General features: G+C 44.2%; 1 protein-coding gene and 2 long non-coding RNA genes across 3 annotated transcripts in view; all 3 read right to left on the reverse strand.

The window, feature by feature from the left end:
* Positions 1-20,326, reverse strand: part of LOC115567781 (uncharacterized) — a 46,486-nt gene that overhangs the window by 14,432 nt on the left and 11,728 nt on the right. Inside the window, exons 9-12 of the mRNA XM_030394627.1 lie at positions 18,412-18,566; positions 16,521-16,800; positions 15,553-15,698; positions 11,468-11,756 (exon numbers count right to left, since the gene is read on the reverse strand). Coding sequence (XP_030250487.1) covers positions 11,468-11,756; positions 15,553-15,698; positions 16,521-16,800; positions 18,412-18,566 — 870 coding nt within the window. The remainder of the gene's footprint in view (positions 1-11,467; positions 11,757-15,552; positions 15,699-16,520; positions 16,801-18,411; positions 18,567-20,326) is intronic.
* LOC115567448 (uncharacterized) lies at positions 9,823-10,983 on the reverse strand. The gene is made up of 2 exons (XR_003981191.1): positions 10,305-10,983; positions 9,823-10,058 (listed from the first exon to the last, which is right to left on the reverse strand). It is a non-coding gene; the product is annotated as an uncharacterized LOC115567448 (long non-coding RNA).
* Positions 18,690-20,319, reverse strand: LOC115567449 (uncharacterized). The gene is made up of 2 exons (XR_003981192.1): positions 19,165-20,319; positions 18,690-18,925 (listed from the first exon to the last, which is right to left on the reverse strand). It is a non-coding gene; the product is annotated as an uncharacterized LOC115567449 (long non-coding RNA).

A 20,326-nucleotide genomic window follows, 5' to 3' on the forward strand; every position in this document is an offset into this window, starting at 1 on the left:
AACTTAAATGGTGTTTCTGTTGTTTCATTGCTGACGGAAACGTGTAGCACGGAGCTAGCATTATTAGCTTAACACGTTGCTGTTTTCTTCCGTAGAGATGTGCCCATGAGAAGGGAGAAAAATGTTATTCACCGTTCCCCTCTTTTTCTGTCATACAACCAGAACTGAAGAGCCAACCAAGAAACAATAAACTGGCTGTTACCTCTACATCAGCTTCAAGTGATTATTGCCTAACTGAGAGGACATCAAACAAAGAGGGTTACATATACATCTGTGTCAGTGTATATGTTGACGAATGGCCAACAAGATATTGCTAACTAATAAGGAAATACCAGCAATACTATCAAGATTGAGATGATTCGGAAATGACGATATCTGTATGGTTTTGGCTGTATACTACAATCTGCTGTGCTGTAAAGATTGGAGATGTGACCCAATCATGTAGCACCAAGGTTCATTTGGGAGACAGTGACATTTTTCATTTTACCCGTAGCACAAATGTGCTAAATCATTATTATCAGTAACAGCCTTATTAAACTACCTGGGATTGTTGTTGCCATTGTTCTCAAGGGAATCTCCGATGCGGATCTCTGCTCCATCAAGGCGTTCTGAGTTACTATGTCGATTGGTTATCTTAACAGAAAACACTTTGTGGGTTTTGCGCAGATCCAGACGCCACCGGGGGCTCATGTCGTTGTTTGTATGACTGCAGGATGCCCGGTCAAAATTGCTGTCATGATTCCCATCAATGGCATTAAAAGCAATAGCATTTGAATACAAAGATGATTGTGAGGCTTTTCCTTGGAGTGCCAGGTTCTCTCCTGAACAAAACAATATGGTATCAGTACCAGCATTATTGAGAATTATGAGTCAGTCTATAATTAGCCATTAATGTACCAAAATTGGTAACTATGACAACCAATATACACTCCTGATCAAAATTTTAAGACCAGTTGAAAAATTGCAAGAATTTACATTTTGCACTGTTGGATCTTAAAAAGGTTCTAAGTAGAGTTTCAAAATGCAAAAAGAAGAAATGGGAGTGACACAAAAAAAAATTTGAGTAAGCAATTTATTGAAAACAACAATTAAACTGAAATGGGCTGTTCATCAGCTGATCAAAAGTTTAAGACCATATCTCAAAAAAACCCGAAACCCCCCTAAAATAGAAACAAAAGTTTCAAAAAAGGACTCAGTAATGAGTAGCTCCACCGTTCTTGTTGATCACTGAAAAAAATCATTTTGGCATGCTTGATGCAAGTGTTTCCAGGAGGTTAGTGGGCACGTTGCTCCAAGTGGTGAAGATTGCTTCACGGAGGGCATCCACTGTCTGGAGCTGATGTCCATTTTTGTTGACTTCCCTTGCCATCCATCCCCAAATGTTCTGAATTTGATTTAGATCAGGGGATCATGCAGAATGGTCCAAAAGAGTGACGTTATTCCTCTGGAAGAAGTCCTTTGTCAGTTGGGCATTGTGAACTACAGCGTTGTCCCGTTGAAAAACCCAGTCATTACCACACAGACGAGGGCCCTCAGTCATGAGGGATGCCCTCTGCAACATCTCCAAATAGCCAGCCGCCGTTTGCCGCCCCCGCACAACCTGAAGCTCCATTGTTCCATTGAAGGAAAAAGCACCCCAGATCATGATGGCGCCCCCTCACTGTGCCGCGTAGAAAACATCTCAAGTGGGATCTCCTTGTCATGCCAGTAACGTTGGAAGCCATCAGGACCATCAAGGTTAAATTTTTTCTCATCAGAGAATAAAACTTTCTTCCACCTTTCAGTGTCCCATGTTTGGTGCTCTCTTGCAAAGTCCAAACGGGCAATTTTGTGCCGTTGAAGGAGACGAGGCCTTTGAAGACGTTTTTTGATCTTATAGCCCTTCTCTCGCAGATGCCGTCTGATGGTTATTGGGCTGCAGTCGGCACCAGTAACGGCCTTAACTTGGGACGAGGATCGTCCCATGTCTTGAGGGACAGCCAATCGGATCCTCCGGCTCAGCGCTGGGGACATTTTTTGGGGTCTACCACTTGACTTTTTTGTTTCATAACCCTCAGGATCTTTTAAGAAATTCAAAATGACTGTCTTACTGCGTCTAACCTTATCAGCGATGGCGCGTTGCGAGAGGCCTTGCTTATGCAACTCAACAATCCTACCACGTTCAACGAGGAACAGCTTTTTGGCTTTTGCCATCAGGAGGTCATGACAGTGTGAATGCCTGACAAAAAATGACATTGAATCCACATTTTTGCGCAGATTTTGGCTTTTAAATGCTGTGGTCTTAAACTTTTGATCAGCTGATGCACAGCCTATTTCAGTTTAATTATTGTTTTCAATAAATTGCTTACAAAATTTTTTTTTGTGTCACCCCCATTTCTTTTTGCATTTTGAAACTCTACTTAGAACCTTTTCAAGGTCCAACAGTGCAAAATGTAAATTCTTGCAAAGCTACTGATGAAGTTCATTTATTGTATCAGTACATGGTGTAGTTCACATTCTCACCAGTTGGTGCACGGTAACCATAAACCTCCACTTCACAGAGTGTCAGAATCTTGTTTGGACCAGGCAGAACCACAACCACATAACGCCCCTCTACACGATCAGTGAAATAGATAACAAGCAGAACCTCCATGTAAATCGTACTGTCCACTCGAGCTCCTCTCCCGCAGGAGAACTGTACAAAAGGGCCGCCCGCGACTACGCGGCAAAATCATTATACAGTGAACAAACAACATATTTAACAAAACATACCTGACAAAATAGATAACAAGCAGAACCTCCATGTAAATCGTACTGTCCACTCGAGCTCCTATACAAATAAAATGCAGATAAAGATATCGACAAACCCGGAAGTTAGTTCGGTTTGTCATAGAGTCAAGCCTGTCAAACTGTTAAAACCACTATTTTAAAATGCAACTCTGTTAACATGTATACATTATTAGACAGGAACAGACATGACAATAACATTGAGACCAGAAATACAAATAAACACGGCCCAAAGCAAACTAACGCACACAGTGAGTTAAATCAGCGATATCAGCCACCCTAAAAAGGGTTAAGAGACCAGAGACCTGCTCGGCGCCTAGCAAAATCTCAGAATACTCCATAGACAAAATGAGGTGCCTTTTACACCACACAAATAGGCCACACAACACTTGGGCATCATCACAAAATAAACATTTTCATCAAAACAAAAACAAAAACAAAGTTACAATGTAGGCACAATATACATCCCATAGGAACTCTCATAGAAACATTGAATACAGCAACCAGAATCACACATGTATGACAGAGGACTGAACTTGTTCAACACCAAGAAGTGCTTCAACTTGAGTCATCGACTCAATCAAACGACATACTGGCCTAACGACTCTACCAAAACGTGAAATAAGTCTCTGACCAATATCAGATTCCCCGAGGCCAGTAGGGTCAACAGGTGGAGGCTGTGAGCGAATGGAAGGGTCAGGGGAGGCACTCTCACCACCCAACCCACCAAGGACAGGAGAGGATGGCTCAGGTAGAGGTGGAAGATCTTTGATAAGGTCTGTGTCGGTAGGGGACTGGTGGACCCATGACGCTGTACGGTCCTCATCACAGTCACTTAAACAGGCCAGGGGATCAGCAAGAGAGGTCACAACTGTTGCAGCTCCAGTGTCCACAGCTGACACTTCAGATTCATGTACAGCAGTGGTTGAGGGGCCATTGGTTACGCTGACAGCGCGGTGGGTAACATTGTCATCGAAACACACATCCAAGGGTAAAAAGTTCACTTGAAGGAGCAGGTTGCGGTGCACCACACGCTCACGTCCATCCCGATCCCTGATCCGGTAGATATGAAGAGCAGGTTTAGCGTCCACAACTGTATAGACGACAGGCTCCCATTTGTCAGAAAGCTTCCGCTTGCCGCGGATTCCCTTGTTTGCCACCAGCACCTGGTCACCCAGTGTAAGAGGCACACCTTTCGTCCTCTTGTTGTACTGGTCAGCCTGTTGTTTCTGCTCTACTGCACTGTTTTCCTGGGCAAGGAGCATGGCAGTGCGCAGGTCATCCGCAAGTGTCTTCACATAGGTGTCATAGTCACAAACAGTGTTGTCATGAAGGACATTCCGGAACATGAGGTCAACGAGCAGTCTGGGAACCCGCCCGAACATCAAATAGAAGGGTGCAAATCCTGTGGTTTCATGGACAGTGCAGTTGTATACAAAAGTCATGGACTGGATCATCTGTGGCCATTTATGCTTCGCTCTTGGGGGGAGGGATCTTAACATGTTGCCAAGGGTGCGGTTAAATCTCTCTGTTGTCCCGTTCCCCATAGGATGGTAGGGTGACGTCCAAGATTTGCCAACACCGCTCAACTCCAGAAGCTCAGCAACCAACTCACTCTCAAAGTTTGCTCCCTGGTCTGAGTGTATACGTTGAGCAAAGCCATACACACAGAAGAATTCATCCCAAAGCTTCTTAGCCACTTTCTTAGCGGTCTGGTCCTGGCATGGGAATGCATGCGCCAACTTCGTGAAATGATCAGTGATCACAAGAACATCCACAGACTTGTTATTTCTGTCCTCAGCTGACCAGAAGTCAATGCACACCAGTTCCAGTGGAGCACTAGTCCTGATGTTCTCTAAGGGTGCTCTTGCAGCTGGCTCTGGTGTTTTGCTGAGAACACATCTATGGCAGGTCCTCACATGGTTGCGCACATCCTTCTCCATATCATACCAGAAGAAACGCTGACGAGCTAGGGAGAGTGTGCGTGGTTGACCTTGATGGCCAGCGTGGTCATGAACACCAACCAACACCTCATATTTTAGGGAATCGGGAACAACAAACTGGAATCTCTTGTGTCTTGTCAGTGGATCTTTTACCACTCTGTAGAGGACAAGGAAGGTAAGCTTGTCCCACTGTTTCAGAATCCTCAGTGTTTGTTGACTCTCATGATAGCGCTCACGCCTGGAAGGTCTGCGCTTCCACTCAACGTAATGGGAAACCCTGGAGATGACAGGGTCCAGCTTCTGCTGAGACAGGAGATCAGCTTGAGACAGAGCAGGGAAAACATCATGGCCAGGTGTTGCCAGTGTTGTCAGGTGATCAGCCATAGACATAGCACGCTGTCTCGGAGCACAATCCCAGTCACTGAGTGATGACAAAAGAGACGAGACATCATCATCTGTCAAAGAAACATCAACAGCATCTGTGACAGGCGGGTCGTCCAATGACTGGGGCAGGCAGGTCAAACGGAAAGCGTCCTGGACACCACCATCCTTCACATCACAGACTTGCTCCAGCAGCTCAGAGTACAGCTCTGAGGAGAGCCGCTGAGCCACAGGCTTAACAAAGGGGTCCCTACTCAGAGCATCTGCCACAACATTCAGTTTGCCAGGGACATACTTTAACTCAAAAGTGTATGGGGCGAGGTTGGAGACCCAACGTTGTTCGCAGGCGTCAAGCTTTGGCTTGGTCAGGATGTACGTGAGAGGATTGTTGTCAGTCCAAACGGTGAATTTATGACCCTTGAGCCAATGACTGAATTTATCGCACACAGCCCACTTCAGGGCCAAAAATTCAAGCCTGTGTGCAGGATATCTGACTTGGCTGCGGCTGAGAGACTTGCTGCAAAGGCTACGGGTCTTGCTCTCTCCTCACCAGCTGGAACCTGTGACAGCACAGCACCCAGCCCATCCATGGAAGCGTCGGTGGAAAGGACAAATGGCCTGTCAAAATCAGGGTGTGCCAGCACCACACAGTTAAGGAGAGCATCTTTGAGTCCCTCAAATGCTTTTTCACAAGCTGGAGTCCAATCATGAGGAGTCAACTCTCGAAAAGTTCCAGCTTTCCCACGACAATGGGGGCCTTTAAGTCTCCTCTTCTGGCCTGCAGTCAGAGCATAGAGTGGCTTAGCAATACGAGAGCATCCCGGGATGAAATGTTGATAAAACATCACCGTGCCAACGAATGACCTCACTTTCTTTGGGGATGGAGTAAGTCCATCAGCATCCATGCGATCTTCCTTTTGGAAGCCAGTAATGACCCTCACTTTTTCCTGGTCAACTGAAACTCCATTAGCATCCACCACATGACCCAGGAACTTTACAGACCGTCTGAGAAGATGACACTTTTTCTGTGCAAGCTTAAGATTGCTGGCCCTCAGGCGAGAGAAAACGACTTCCAGGCGTTTCAGGGACTCCTCTTCTGAAGGTGCGAACACCAGTAAGTCATCAAGGTAGCAAAGGAGACTGGAAAAGTTCATATCACCAAAGATGCTGAGCATCATTCGCATGAAGGAAGCTGGACTGTTGCATAGCCCCTGAGGAAGCCTGTTGTACTCATAAAGGCCAAGCGGTGTAGTGAAGGCCGTGTAGCGCCTGTCAGACTCATGAAGGGGAATGTTATAAAATCCTGATGTGAGATCCATGGTGCTGAAGAGGGCGTTTCCGCCAAGGGAGGCAAGACAGTCAGCCTGATGGGGTAAAGGGTGGGCATCCTTCACAGTTTTGGCATTAAGCCAGCGGAAGTCAGTGCAGATCCTCAAGTCCCCTGATTTTTTCCAAACCATCACCAACGGTGAGGCATAGTCACTGATGGACTTACTGATGATGCCCTTCATCTCCATTTCTGACAACACCTCTCTCAGATTTTGATAGTGTGCTGGGGGGACACGTCGAAAGGGTAGCCGAAAGGGGCGGTCATCAGTGAGGTGAATACGATGAACAAACTCCTTGGCTTCACCACAGTCCAGCTTGTCCTTAGAGAAGACATCCTGATAGGCCAACACCAGCTCAGCCAACTTCCTCTTCCACTCATCTGACACCTCACAGCCACTGATGTTCAGGTCACTTAACCCACAGTCTTTTAGCTGCTGCAACAGGTCAGGTGCCGCACCCAGTGATGGAGTAGGTCTGGTCAGTTGGTCATTCTGAGATTTGCACAGCCCTTGAGCAATGGGAATATCCTCAACAGCAACACAGGTGAACACATCAGCAATCTTGGCATTGCGCCGCAGTGTCACAGGACACGGTGTGGGGTTGAGGACCTTCATTGGGACCCAGTGATCCCCCCACATGGGTGTTATGACTCGCCCCACCATGATGTTCTTAGGAGTGGAACGGGCAGATGAAGGCTCAACCATGACAGTGCTCCCTGGAGACACTAGAGCAGATGGTGGCAGTTTCCCCCACACCACATATTCCTTCTGTGGCAGCAAGGTGACAGCCTGTCGCAACTTTACTGTGCCAACCTTGTCTGGCATCTCGGGGCCTGACCAACGGGAGATACAGGACAGCAGCTGGAGAAACTGTTCACATTCCTGGTCAGTGTTGCGAGAGGAAACAAGCTCCCAGTACTTCCTGTCTGACTTCATGTTTTGAATGATGGGCCGGAGTACATTGCTCCCAATGATGAGTTGGTCTCTCTGTCCTGGCACTACAAACGTTGGAACAACAAACCTGGAACCATAAATGTCAATGTCCAAATCATAGATACATTTAGGGCGTGTGAGAAGGCCCCCACATCCAATGAGCACCACACTCTCTGGTACAGGCTGAGGAGTCAAGACAACACCAGCAGCTTTAAGCTCAGACTCTGCTTCTTCACTAAGTGTGCATGACATGCTCCCTGAATCAAGCATCCCTCTCAGATTAGACTGGCCACTGATTGAAACTGGAGCATAAAACAACTCACTTGCTCCTTCAACTCTTTGTGACCCCACAAGGATCACTGTCTTGTCAGCAGGGTACATATTGCAACAGTTCACGTACACAGACTGAAGATCTGGTGCACTGGTGAGGGTGTCCTGAACACTGCCCATGCTGCCCCTCTCGTCACATGGGCTGGCTAGTTTAAAGTGGGCGCAGAGGAAGGAGGCAGTGGCATGGCTGGATTTCTTGAAGTCTGTGAGCACTCACGCCTCATATGGCCAGGGTTGTAACAGTTCAGACACAGCCTGTACAGTCTACAGTGTGCATGGGTTGTGTGTTCTCCTGAGCCACAAACTTTGCATGATGTGTGTTGAGCACTCTGCTGGCCACGGGAAGGACTGGGTCGATAGGTGCGCCTTTGACCAGTAGAAAGGGAAGCAGTGCACAAGGAGAGAACTTTGTCAAACATAGCCACCATCTGTTGAGTGCAGGGATCAGCTGTCGGGGGTCCGGAAGCGCCGGGATTAGGGAGAGCAGCATGCATATGAGGCAAGGAGCATGAAGTGGAAGGCAGTCGCGAATTCACAGCTCCATCAGGTGACTGAGGCTGGCCAATGGCTGCAGTGGATGAGAGGGAGGGCATCGGGCAAGGTGCTGTCTCACATGTCACTGAGACAGGCACTGGAACAGCTGTGTGGCAGGTGACATCAACAGGACCCTGACCTGGGGCAGAAACACATCTTGCATTCTGTGAGTGAACTACATTTATTCTTGTTTTCCTCACATGACTATCCAGCCGGTCCTGGACCTCAGTTGCAGTCCACTTCTCAGGAGCCTTCAGTTGAAATGACAAGGCGAGACTAGGATCAGGACAGTGGTTAATAAATATCATGACAACTTCTGCACTGGGGTCCTCCACCAGTTTGCCCCGCCTGCGAAGACACTCATCAGCAGCATCAATAGACTTGTTCAGGCGGATCCAGTAATCCATGGCATCCTCACCAGCTCGTGGAACGGTGCTGTAAAAGTCTTTCATGGGCAGGCTGGAGAATGTCAGCTCACTGAAGTTGCACTTTAGTATGTCAAACACAGCAGTCAGCATCTCAGCCCCACTCAATTCAGGGCGGCTGCGTAGTGACACTTTGACCACATCTCTAGCTTTGCCAGTCAATCTGGACATTATCAGGTTAAACATTTCTGCAGGTGTTTTACAGTCCATTCTAGATAGGTAACACCTCATCATATCCTCCCATTCATGAATGGAGAATGCATCTGAGCGATCACCCTTAAAGTATGGCAGTGCTTTGGTGTCTGACTGAACAACAACTTTCAGCTGTGACTGATCATGGCGAGGGGAAGGCTGGCTGACAGGAGACTGTGGCTGGCTGGAGCTGGGTTGGTGCATGGTGCTGAGATTTGCTGTGATACTATCACCAATCTGTTTTGCCAAATCCGTAATTATGTTACCCAGTGCCTCAGTAGTGATAACTTGGGTTGGCTGGGAATCTGTCTGAGTAATAGGCGTGGAGCTAGCAGCAGGGAGTAATGGTTGGTGCATCAGTGACTGGTCTGCTATGCACCAAAAGCGGCAAAATTCCCCACATCATACAATTCAGACATTGCAATAATAGAGTTTTTCTTTCCCGATATTTAAAGTGAAATAACACTGAACAGCCCAGGTCAGCTTATCCAGAAAGCCAAAAACACATCACAAGGAAAAATGTAAAAGGATGTTACTAAGGGTCATAAACCCAGCAATGCACAGTAAACAAGCAAAACACAGCAAAGAAACAAATAGTCATTTACAGTGTCCCATCTTAAGGCAAAATAGCCTGGCAAATGTTAGGCATTAAATCTCCTGAACTGAAAAACTGAGCCAAATAACAAGTAATGGGACCAGTATAATAACACAAATGCAGGAAAATACATATACACTATAGCAATAACCCTCCTGCACCATTAAATTTACCACGTGACTACATGACAGAAACACCTGCAAGTCAAAACGCAGGGCTCCGCTCCGATGACGTTGTTGTCAGCGTGAGCTTGCGCAGGCCAGAGCGGAAGAGAAGAGCAGAGGAGTCGGCTGCGTAGACGATCGCTGGTCCGCGATGTGAAGGGTCGAACGGCACCAAGTGTGACCGGTGTGCTTCTGCGTTGTGTTGGTTTGAATGATGCTGTGACACCGGGACCTCTTTGGAGACAATCTCCGTTTATTCTGACAAAATAGATAACAAGCAGAACCTCCATGTAAATCGTACTGTCCACTCGAGCTCCTCTCCCGCAGGAGAACTGTACAAAAGGGCCGCCCGCGACTACGTGGCAAAATCATTATACAGTGAACAAACAACATATTTAACAAAACATACCTGACAAAATAGATAACAAGCAGAACCTCCATGTAAATCGTACTGTCCACTCGAGCTCCTATACAAATAAAATGCAGATAAAGATATCGACAAACCCGGAAGTTAGTTTGGTTTGTCATAGTGTCAAGCTAGCGAATTTCAACTGTTAAAACCACTATTTTAAAATGCAACGCTGTTATCATGTATACATTATTAGACAGGAACAGACATGACAATAACATTGAGACCAGAAATACATATAATAAACAAAGAGAAACATTAGGATGGTTCAGGATTATCAACTGAATGAAATAAGGTCACCCACCTCTCCCGCAGGAGAACTGTACAAAAGGGCAGAGGTGGGGGGCGCAGGAAGCATTTATAGTGGGGACCATAGAAGAAGAAATCAAAAAGGAGGAGCTCCGAGCTACACACACAGTCTGCACGGGATTTGGAGGCATTGTCTTGTCAGGCAGTAACATATTTTGTGTAATTATATACATATTGCATTAACCTCACAGGTTGACCCGGTTACATCAGTATCCCCATTCACACTGCTGTTTGAATGCAGGTGTCCTGCGACGATTCTCCGCCTCCTCCTCTGTGTGAAAGTCTCAGAGGCGGCGAGTTTCCCGCTGGCTATCAGATACGCTTCTGGAGGTAGTATCAGAGGCGCAGTATTGGCAAACCGGCCCAGTGTGAATGATTAGCCGGCGGCGCCTACGAGGGTGTGTCGATCTGACAGTCTGAAAACTACACAGGTCCCTCACTCAACTAAATAAAGAGAAATGTCCCACTAAGCAGCGTGACATGACCAAACTAAATTAACGTAGTAACTGGCTTTGGCAACTTATATGAGGAAAGAAAATGCCGCAGCTGTCCGTGGAGCAGCGTCTGTCCTCCCGCCTGTTCTGCCGACGCTTCATCACATTTTTGCTTTTTTGTCACCGGCAAAAAACTTTAACTCACCAAAGTGTTTGTGTTGAAAATAAATCACAGCGACGGTCAGCCCTTCTACAAGTGAGAGAGTCAGACAGCGTTCAGTTTACTGATGTACTGATTATGTAATTATGTAATTTAGAGCAAAAAACTTAACTGTTACTTTCCAGGACGAATGATTGGCTAGTATCTCAATCACAGCACATTATAACAGCATCCATATGATTATAAACTGTCAGCGGGTTCATGTTTATATTAACAGGAGGTCAACTGGGGAAACAGCTTGGAAAAAACACAGATGTCATCATCATGACATGTCACGCTTCGCTCTCAACCAACAGCGGAGAATTTGCGAACCACTGCTGTGGTGATAATGCGGAGTCTCTGTGTAAAAAGGGCTAGAGATGCAGACAGTAGTGTAATGGTTAAAGAAACAGGTCTGCGGTGTCTGAGCTCACAGGACTGAGGTTGAAGGTTAAATGTAGTGATGAATATGAAATAGAATTGTACCTCTATCACTTTACCCTGTTGGATTTAATATGCACTCACAGTGGGTTTGTGATACCATTGTCTTGTAGAGAGTTGCCAATGTGAATCTCTGCTCCGTTGATCCTTTTTGCACAGCAGTCTCCTCTGTTGGTGATGGTGATGGAGGTGATGATGTAGGACTCCAGCTGGTCCACTCTCCACCAGGGGTTGGTTTGTTCAGAGGAATGGGTGCATGAACCGGCAAAATGATCAGACTCGCGGCTTCCATCAATGGCATTGTATGCAGCCCCATAAGCACCAGGCCCAAGGTGGTATGACTGAGTTGCTTTGCCTCGTAAGTTCACATTTTCTGTCAACGACATACATAATTTTTTTTCAGTAGGTATACTATGCAGGTTTTTCCTGAAAAACGATGTACAGACTACGAAAATAATCCATCTCAATCATCACTAATACCTCATGAGAAGTGTGTGCTGGTGTCGGTATCTGTAGCTTGTATTCTATTATTGTTTTCCTTATTTACTTGTGTTTGGGATGATTTTTAACCCTAACCCTAACCGTCAACCTTTGGGTGATGGTGTGCAGCCATGTGCTGGGATTTATAGAACATGGTGACCAGGTTACATTGCCATCTCCGTCTCTCTCTTCTGCTCTCGGTCATAAAGAGCTGCAGGTCTGAGTGACTTTGACTGACTGAAGTGCTGAGCTACACACACAGACAGAGAGGCAAACAGCAAATGTATGCGCCTAAGCCTGACCTGAATTGGCCTCAGCGTTTTGCACATGCACCACAGTCCCCACACCAGGCATTTCACACGGAAGTTGACATTGGCATAAATAAAGCCGGGAAAAACAAAAGAAGATGTACAGAGTGTATAACATGCAGTAGATGACCGTCAGCTCTCCTGCTGAGTAGAGAAGCAGCGCATAGCAACCTCACTATTACAGCCCTTGTGTCATCAATTATCAAGTCCAACACAACTGTGTCGTCCACAAACTTTATGACTGAGTTGGTGGGGTGTGTGGCTAGGCAGTTGTGGGTATGTATAGAGTACAGCAGTTGGCTCAGGACACAATCTTGGGGGCTCCAGTCAGTCAGGAAGTTGGACTGGAAGTCTAGTCCAAGTCACAGAGAGAGCTGTTGGTCCCTATGTTCCTGAGCTTGCTGGCCAGCCAAAGGGACACTATTGTATTCAATGCTGAACTATAGTTTGCTCTGTAAGCAAATTCTAAAGGGTCAGAGGTTATGATCTATTTGATGAGTTTTTCAAAACATTTCATCAGGCTGAAGGTCAAGGCCACAGGACAATAGTCATTCCAATGTGACAACACAAGCACCAAGACAGCACCAGACGTGTTTTGAGAAATGTATCCAACTACTCCTGGTGATGTGTTATAATTAACACATAAATAAAGGATAATACCAAATTATACATACGGTAAGTATAAGCTGAGCATGACCCTAAGAAGAGCAGCAAAATAAATACACCAGTGTGCTTCATTATTCTGTTTGAGACAGACAAGAGAGAGAAATGTTAATATCATAAAAAGCAGCACATTGCATTTCCAAGTACATTTTGACTGTTTGACTAAGAGGTGACAGAACTTTGTTGTAATGATCTTGAATAAAAAATAGCTGCAAACAGTAGGTTTGTGTCAAAGAATGAACAATGGTGAAGTGGCTGGAATCTTTCCTCTGTCTTTGAATGGCTTTTCCAGCTCTGAGCATGTGGTTATGATGATGTTGTTTTTTTGTTATTTTGCTCTTCAAGTTTACTTTGCTGTATGTATCGTTGAAACAGTGAATAAGACATTTTGGTAACACTTAACATTACTTCCTACTGGTACATTAATGACCAGACTGTAAGAAACAAGGAGTAACTATTGGACATTATACATGAACAGAGAAATGAATTACAGTATATAAGTATATTTTAAAAAATATTTACCTATAGTTACCTATAGGATACAGTTCTTAGTAAATATTGTTAACAGTACTGATAGTCTAGAACCTATTAGGTAATTATAATGTGGAGTGATATGCTACGTAGACTGCAGGCTGACTGGAAAACCTCTCCAAAGATACAAATTGTGCAAGAATATACAGTATTAAATATTTGGTATAGCAATATAGTGTTAGATGGGACCCTCAGATCATGGAACAATTAGTGACTCATTAAAGGAGTAAAGATAGAAATGACGCCAGGCTGCCACCCTGACTAGATTGTCAGGAGATTCTGTGCATGTGGCAGACAGAAAACAGGAAAGCTATATTGTTATTATTGTAGCGTTACAAACATAATTTAGTCAGATGTTGGCTAAATAAATCTCTTAACAGTGTTTTTTTTTATTTATTTTTTTTATTTGATAATTACAGGCCTTAATCAGTAAACCAGTCTACAAATAATTCTCAATAAATTCTAATTAATACAGAGAATGCAATGAGAGATTAAATATTTACCCTGATTCCTGGTTAGAAAAAAGATTTATTCCTGTGTTCCAATGAGCAGCCGGAGCTTCTTACTTTTGGGGCCTCGTTGTGACAGTGGACGGTTCGATCTCCCTCTCGCTATATCTCCCCCTCACAGTCAATCATTAATAAACAACACATCGATCGGAGGAAACTATCCAATCACATCACATCATGATGTCTACTCCCATCCACATTCATTAGGTTCCATAGGTCAAATTAAATTCATGTAATTTCTTTCCTCACAGCAGGATGACTGAACTGATCCAGCTGTAACATTAGACCAGGTTTAAAACATTCATACTTGCAATAATGCTCGTAAATTTCATTGTGTGTTGTTCAAGGGTTGTCAAAACCACATGTAGCCCAAAATATTAAGTTATATGACTCTTCATATCAGTAACAGGCTGTCAGACTCATTTGGTTGATTAATGTGATAAATACTGTGGTAAAAGCAATTAATATCATTCAATCAGAGTCCTTGAGACCTGTGAATGAGTTGATTGGATGTCTTGATTTGTGGAGGTATGTAACAGGATGCCATGTGGAGGTTTCATTCTTGATGACTGGCAGCCTGTTGTGCCAATAGTTTTTGTGTCCTCATGCTGGATTAACCCATTTTTGACGATTCCCTTCTTTCTTCCATAATTTTAAATGTGAAAGTTATGAAAGAATCCGAAGACTTGTTGCAAACCAACTTCCATTAAAACTAATTGCATTCAAGCAAACATAACTTCACTGTGGTAAAGGGACAATCATGTAATCTTCAAGAAGCAGATAATATCCATTGGAACACTGTTTTAAATAAAAATTCAAAAATCATACCAGCCACGGTACAATCAACGTGTTGATGTTTTCAGTACACACATCTTCAAAACTCAGTCTTCATTCTGATCTCAACTTCACATCTGTAAAGTTCCCTGACTGCATCTTGCACAGTTGACACACAAAACATCTGGCAAAATACTCAAAACTGACCCTGTGGTACTTTTTCGACAAAAGTATCTCCGAGACCACATTTGCCTTGATGACAAACAAAATCGATTAACTCAGATGTTGCGATTAGCACTGATGCCGGAGGTAGCAGTGAAGGGTGACAGATCACGTCTTAGCTTCATATTCTGCTTGACGTTTATTGAAGTGTGTAATCAAATATGATCGAGACCAACACGTAAGGTTTTTGTAATTTTTTTTTTTACTTCAGCAGGGATAACATAATATGCAGCCAAACAAATACAAGTTCAGTATTAAAAAGACATTTCAAAACCGCATTAGAAATCAAAACGTGGATCAAATCCTTAATATAGCTAATATATAGCTGAGCTTATTTCACACATGGTCATTGCAGATTGTTGTCGGCTGACAATAACACAGTGGCGGGAGTTCAAGACCCAGTTTATCCAACCAATGCCATTTTTCCTCAGCCATGAGTTTAACCTTGTAAATCACACAGAGCTGTTTTTTTCCTGTTGACAGTGTTTTGCGATGCAGTGCTACTGTCTGTCTGAGACAAACTTTGCCCTTGTTGCACACACTTTCATTGGTTTTTGTTTTGATGTTTATCATCAAACAACATCAAACATTAAAATTGAAGCTTAATCTATTATTGATTAGTTTGAGATCATAACAATGTATTGGCTGAATTCTTGCATATGAAGTGAATTGTCAGCCTAATCCAGGACAGAGCCATACACCTCCACCTCGCACAGCGTCAGGTACTGTTCTTTTCCAGGGATAACCACGGTAACATAGCGGCCATCCATACCGTTACACTGGAACTCAGCAGTGGCGCCTGCTGGGATCTCTGTGATCAGAGCACACCTGGTAGAGTAAGCAGAAATCACTTAATTATCTGGTGAAAAAACATATTCATTTTGACCATTGTCATGTGGATGCAAGATCGCAATCTATTTGACTATCCATGGGATGTACAGGAAGACGTCTGATCCATGCAGGCCCCACCTTGGACCAAACTTTGCTCTGAGGCCTCCATGAATCAAATTTTTCAAGCATGTCCCACAAATTTCAGATCTGATTGGGATCTGGAGGATTTGGAAGGTAGGTCAATTCCTTGAGCCTGTGTGTCAGGGTGCATCGTCCTTCTGGGCAGTGTACTGCCGTCAGGGAGTACCATGGCCATGAGGAGGTTCACTTGGTCTACTTGTGCGAGTAGGTGGTCAAATCACGTGGCATTCACATGGATGCCAGGACCCAAGGTTTGATCAATGTTATTTACTTCACCCGTCAGTTGTTTTTTAATGTTGTAGCTGCTCATATACAACATACACTCAGAGCGACATTGGGTTTTGTAGGCTTTCCTTGTTAGACTGGCCAGGCTGATATATCAACCATATTAACTTATTGCATATACATCTGTGTCAGTGTATATGTTGACGAATGCCCAACAAGATATTGCTAACTAACAAGGAAATACCAGCAATACTATCAAGATTGAGATGATTCGGAAATGACGATATCTGTATGGTTTTGGCTGTATACTACAATCTGCTGTGCTGTAAAGATTGGAGATGTGACCCAATCATGTAGCACCAAGGTTCATTTGGGAGACAGTGACATTTTTCATTTTACCCGTAGCACAAATGTGCTAAATCAGTATTATCATTAACAGCCTTATTAAACTACCTGGGATTGTTGTTGCCATTGTTCTCAAGGGAATCTCCGATGCGGATCTCTGCTCCATTGAGGCGTTCTGAGTTACTATGTCGATTGGTTATCTTAACAGAAAACACTTTGTGGGTTTTGCGCAGATCCAGACGCCACCAGGGGCTCATGTCGTTGTTTGTATGAGTGCAGGACGCCCGGTCAAAATTGCTGTCATGATTCCCATCAATGGCATTATAAGCAATGCCATTTGAATATAAAGATGATTGTGAGGCTTTTCCTTGGAGTGCCAGGTTCTCTCCTGAAAAAAACAATATGGTATCAGTACCAGCATTATTGAGAATTATGAGTCAGTCTATAATCAGCCATTAATGTACCAAAAATGTTAACTATGACAACCAATATACACTCCTGATCAAAATTTTAAGACCAGTTGAAAAATTGCAAGAATTTACATTTTGCACTGTTGGATCTTAAAAAGGTTCTAAGTAGAGTTTCAAAATGCAAAAAGAAGAAATGGGAGTGACACACAAAAAAATTTGAGTAAGCAATTTATTGAAAACAACAATTAAACTGAAATAGGATGTTCATCAGCTGATCAAAAGTTTAAGACCATATCTCAAAAAAACCCGAAACCCCCCTAAAATAGAAACAAAAGTTTCAAAAAAGGACTCAGTAATGAGTAGCTCCACCGTTCTTGTTGATCACTTCAAAAATTCATTTTGGCATGCTTGATGCAAGTGTTTCCAGGAGGCTAGTGGGCACGTTGCTCCAAGTGGTGAAGATGGCTTCACGGAGGGCATCCACTGTCTGGAGCTGATGTCCATTTTTGTTGACTTCCCTTGCCATCCATCCCCAAATGTTCTGAATTTGATTTAGATCAGGGGATCACGCAGAATGGTCCAAAAGAGTGACGTTATTCCTCTGGAAGAAGTCCTTTGTCAGTTGGGCATTGTGAACTACAGCGTTGTCCTGTTGAAAAACCCAGTCATTACCACACAGACGAGGGCCCTCAGTCATGAGAGATGCCCTCTGCAACATCTCCACAAAGCCAGCCGCCGTTTGCCACCCCCCTGCACAACCTGAAGCTCCATTGTTCCATTGAAGGAAAAAGCACCCCAGATCATGATGGCGCCCCCTCCACTGTGCCGCGTAGAAAACATCTCAAGTGGGATCTCCTTGTCATGCCAGTAACGTTGGAAGCCATCAGGACCATCAAGGTTACATTTTTTCTCATCAGAGAATAAAACTTTCTTCCACCTTTCAGTGTCCCATGTTTGGTGCTCTCTTGCAAAGTCCAAACGGGCCGTCTGATGGTTATTGGGCTGCAGTCGGCACCAGTAACGGCCTTAATTTGGGACAAGGATCGTCCCATGTCTTGAGGGACAGCCAATCGGATCCTCCGGCTCAGCGCTGGGGAAATTTTTTGGGGTCTACCACTTGACTTTTTTGTTTCATAACCCTCAGGATCTTTTAAGAAATTCAAAATGACTGTCTTACTGCGTCTAACCTTATCAGCGATGGCGCGTTGCGAGAGGCCTTGCTTATGCAACTCAACAATCCGACCACGTTCAACGAGAAACAGCTTTTTGGCTTTTGCCATCAGGAGGTCATGACAGTGTGAATGCCTGACAAAAAATGACATTGAATCCACATTTTTGTGCAGATTTTGGCTTTTAAAGTCTGTGGTCTTAAACTTTTGATCAGCTGATGCACAGCCTATTTCAGTTTAATTATTGTTTTCAATAAATTGCTTACTAAATTTTTTTTTGTGTCACTCCCATTTCTTTTTGCATTTTGAAACTCTACTTAGAACCTTTTCAAGATTTAACAGTGCAAAATGTAAATTCTTGCAAAGCTACTGATGAAGTTCATTTATTGTATCAGTACATGGTGTAGTTCACATTCTCACCAGTTGGTGCACGGTAACCATAAACCTCCACTTCACAGAGTGTCAGAATCTTGTTTGGACCAGGCAGAACCACAACCACATAACGCCCCTCTACACGATCAGTGAAAGTCAAAGTGAATGACTTCCCTGCAGGGATTTCAGAAATAACACCAGCCCTAAAAAAGACAAAAAGAGAAGAAGCAGCTTGTTAATGATGTTCAGCATCTACTTGGAGGCTTCTCAGTGTGACCGGTGTGCTTCTGCGTTGTGTTGGTTTGAATGATGCTGTGACACCGGGACCTCTTTGGAGACAATCTCCGTTTATTCTGACAAAATAGATAACAAGCAGAACCTCCATGTAAATAGTACTGTCCACTCGAGCTCCTCTCCCGCAGGAGAACTGTACAAAAGGGCCGCCCGCGACTACGCGGCAAAATCATTATACAGTGAACAAACAACATATTTAACAAAACATACCTGACAAAATAGATAACAAGCAGAACCTCCATGTAAATCGTACTGTCCACTCGAGCTCCTATACAAATAAAATGAAGATAAAGATATCGACAAACCCGGAAGTTAGTTCGGTTTGTCATAGTGTCAAGCTAGCGAATTTCAACTGTTAAAACCACTATTTTAAAATGCAACTCTGTTAACATGTATACATTATTAGACAGGCACAGACTTGACTTGAGACCAGAAATACATATAATAAACAAAGAGAAACATTAGGATGGTTCAGGATTATCAACTGAATAAAATAAGGTCACCCACCTCTCCCGCAGGAGAACTGTACAAAAGGGCAGAGGTGGGGGGCGCAGGAAGCATTTATAGTGGGGACCACAGAAGAAGAAATCAAAAAGGAGGAGCTCCGAGCTACACACACAGTCTGCACGGGATTTGGAGGCATTTTCTTGTCAGGCAGTAACATATTTTGTGTAATTATATACATATTTCATTAACCTCACAGGTTGACCCGGTTACATCAGTATCCCCATTCACACTGCTGTTTGAATGCAGGTGTCCTGCGACGATTCTCCGCCTCCTCCTCTGTGTGAAAGTCTCAGAGGCGGCGAGTTTCCCGCTGGCTATCAGATACGCTTCTGGAGGTAGTATCAGAGGCGCAGTATTGGCAAACCGGCCCAGTGTGAATGATTAGCCGGCGGCGCCTACGAGGGTGTGTCGATCTGACAGTCTGAAAACTACACAGGTCCCTCACTCAACTCAATAAAGAGAAATGTCCCACTAAGCAGCGTGACATGACCAAACTAAATTAACGTAGTAACTGGCTTTGGCAACTTATATGAGGAAAGAAAATGCCGCAGCTGTCCGTGGAGCAGCGTCTGTCCTCCCGCCTGTTCTGCCGACGCTTCATCACATTTTTGCTTTTTTGTCACCGGCAAAAAACTTTAACTCACCAAAGTGTTTGTGTTGAAAATAAATCACAGCGACGGTCAGCCCTTCTACAAGTGAGAGAGTCAGACAGCGTTCAGTTTACTGATGTACTGATTATGTAATTATGTAATTTAGAGCAAAAAACTTAACTGTTACTTTCCAGGACGAATGATTGGCTAGTATCTCAATCACAGCACATTATAACAGCATCCACATGATTATAAACTGTCAGCGGGTTCATGTTTATATTAACAGGAGGTCAACTGGGGAAACAGCTTGGAAAAAACACAGATGTCATCATCATGACATGTCACGCTTCGCTCTCAACCAACAGCGGAGAATTTGCGAACCACTGCTGCGGCGATAATGCGGAGTCTCTGTGTAAAAAGGGCTAGAGATGCAGACAGCAGTGTAATGGTTAAAGAAACAGGTCTGCAGTGTCAGAGCTCACAGGACTGAGGTTGAAGGTTAAATGTAGTGATGAATATGAAATAGAATTGTACCTCTATCACTTTACCCTGTTGGAATTAATATGCACTCA

The sequence above is a fragment of the Sparus aurata genome, chromosome 17 (genome assembly GCF_900880675.1).
Source record: "Sparus aurata chromosome 17, fSpaAur1.1, whole genome shotgun sequence".
NCBI lineage: Eukaryota > Metazoa > Chordata > Actinopteri > Spariformes > Sparidae > Sparus > Sparus aurata.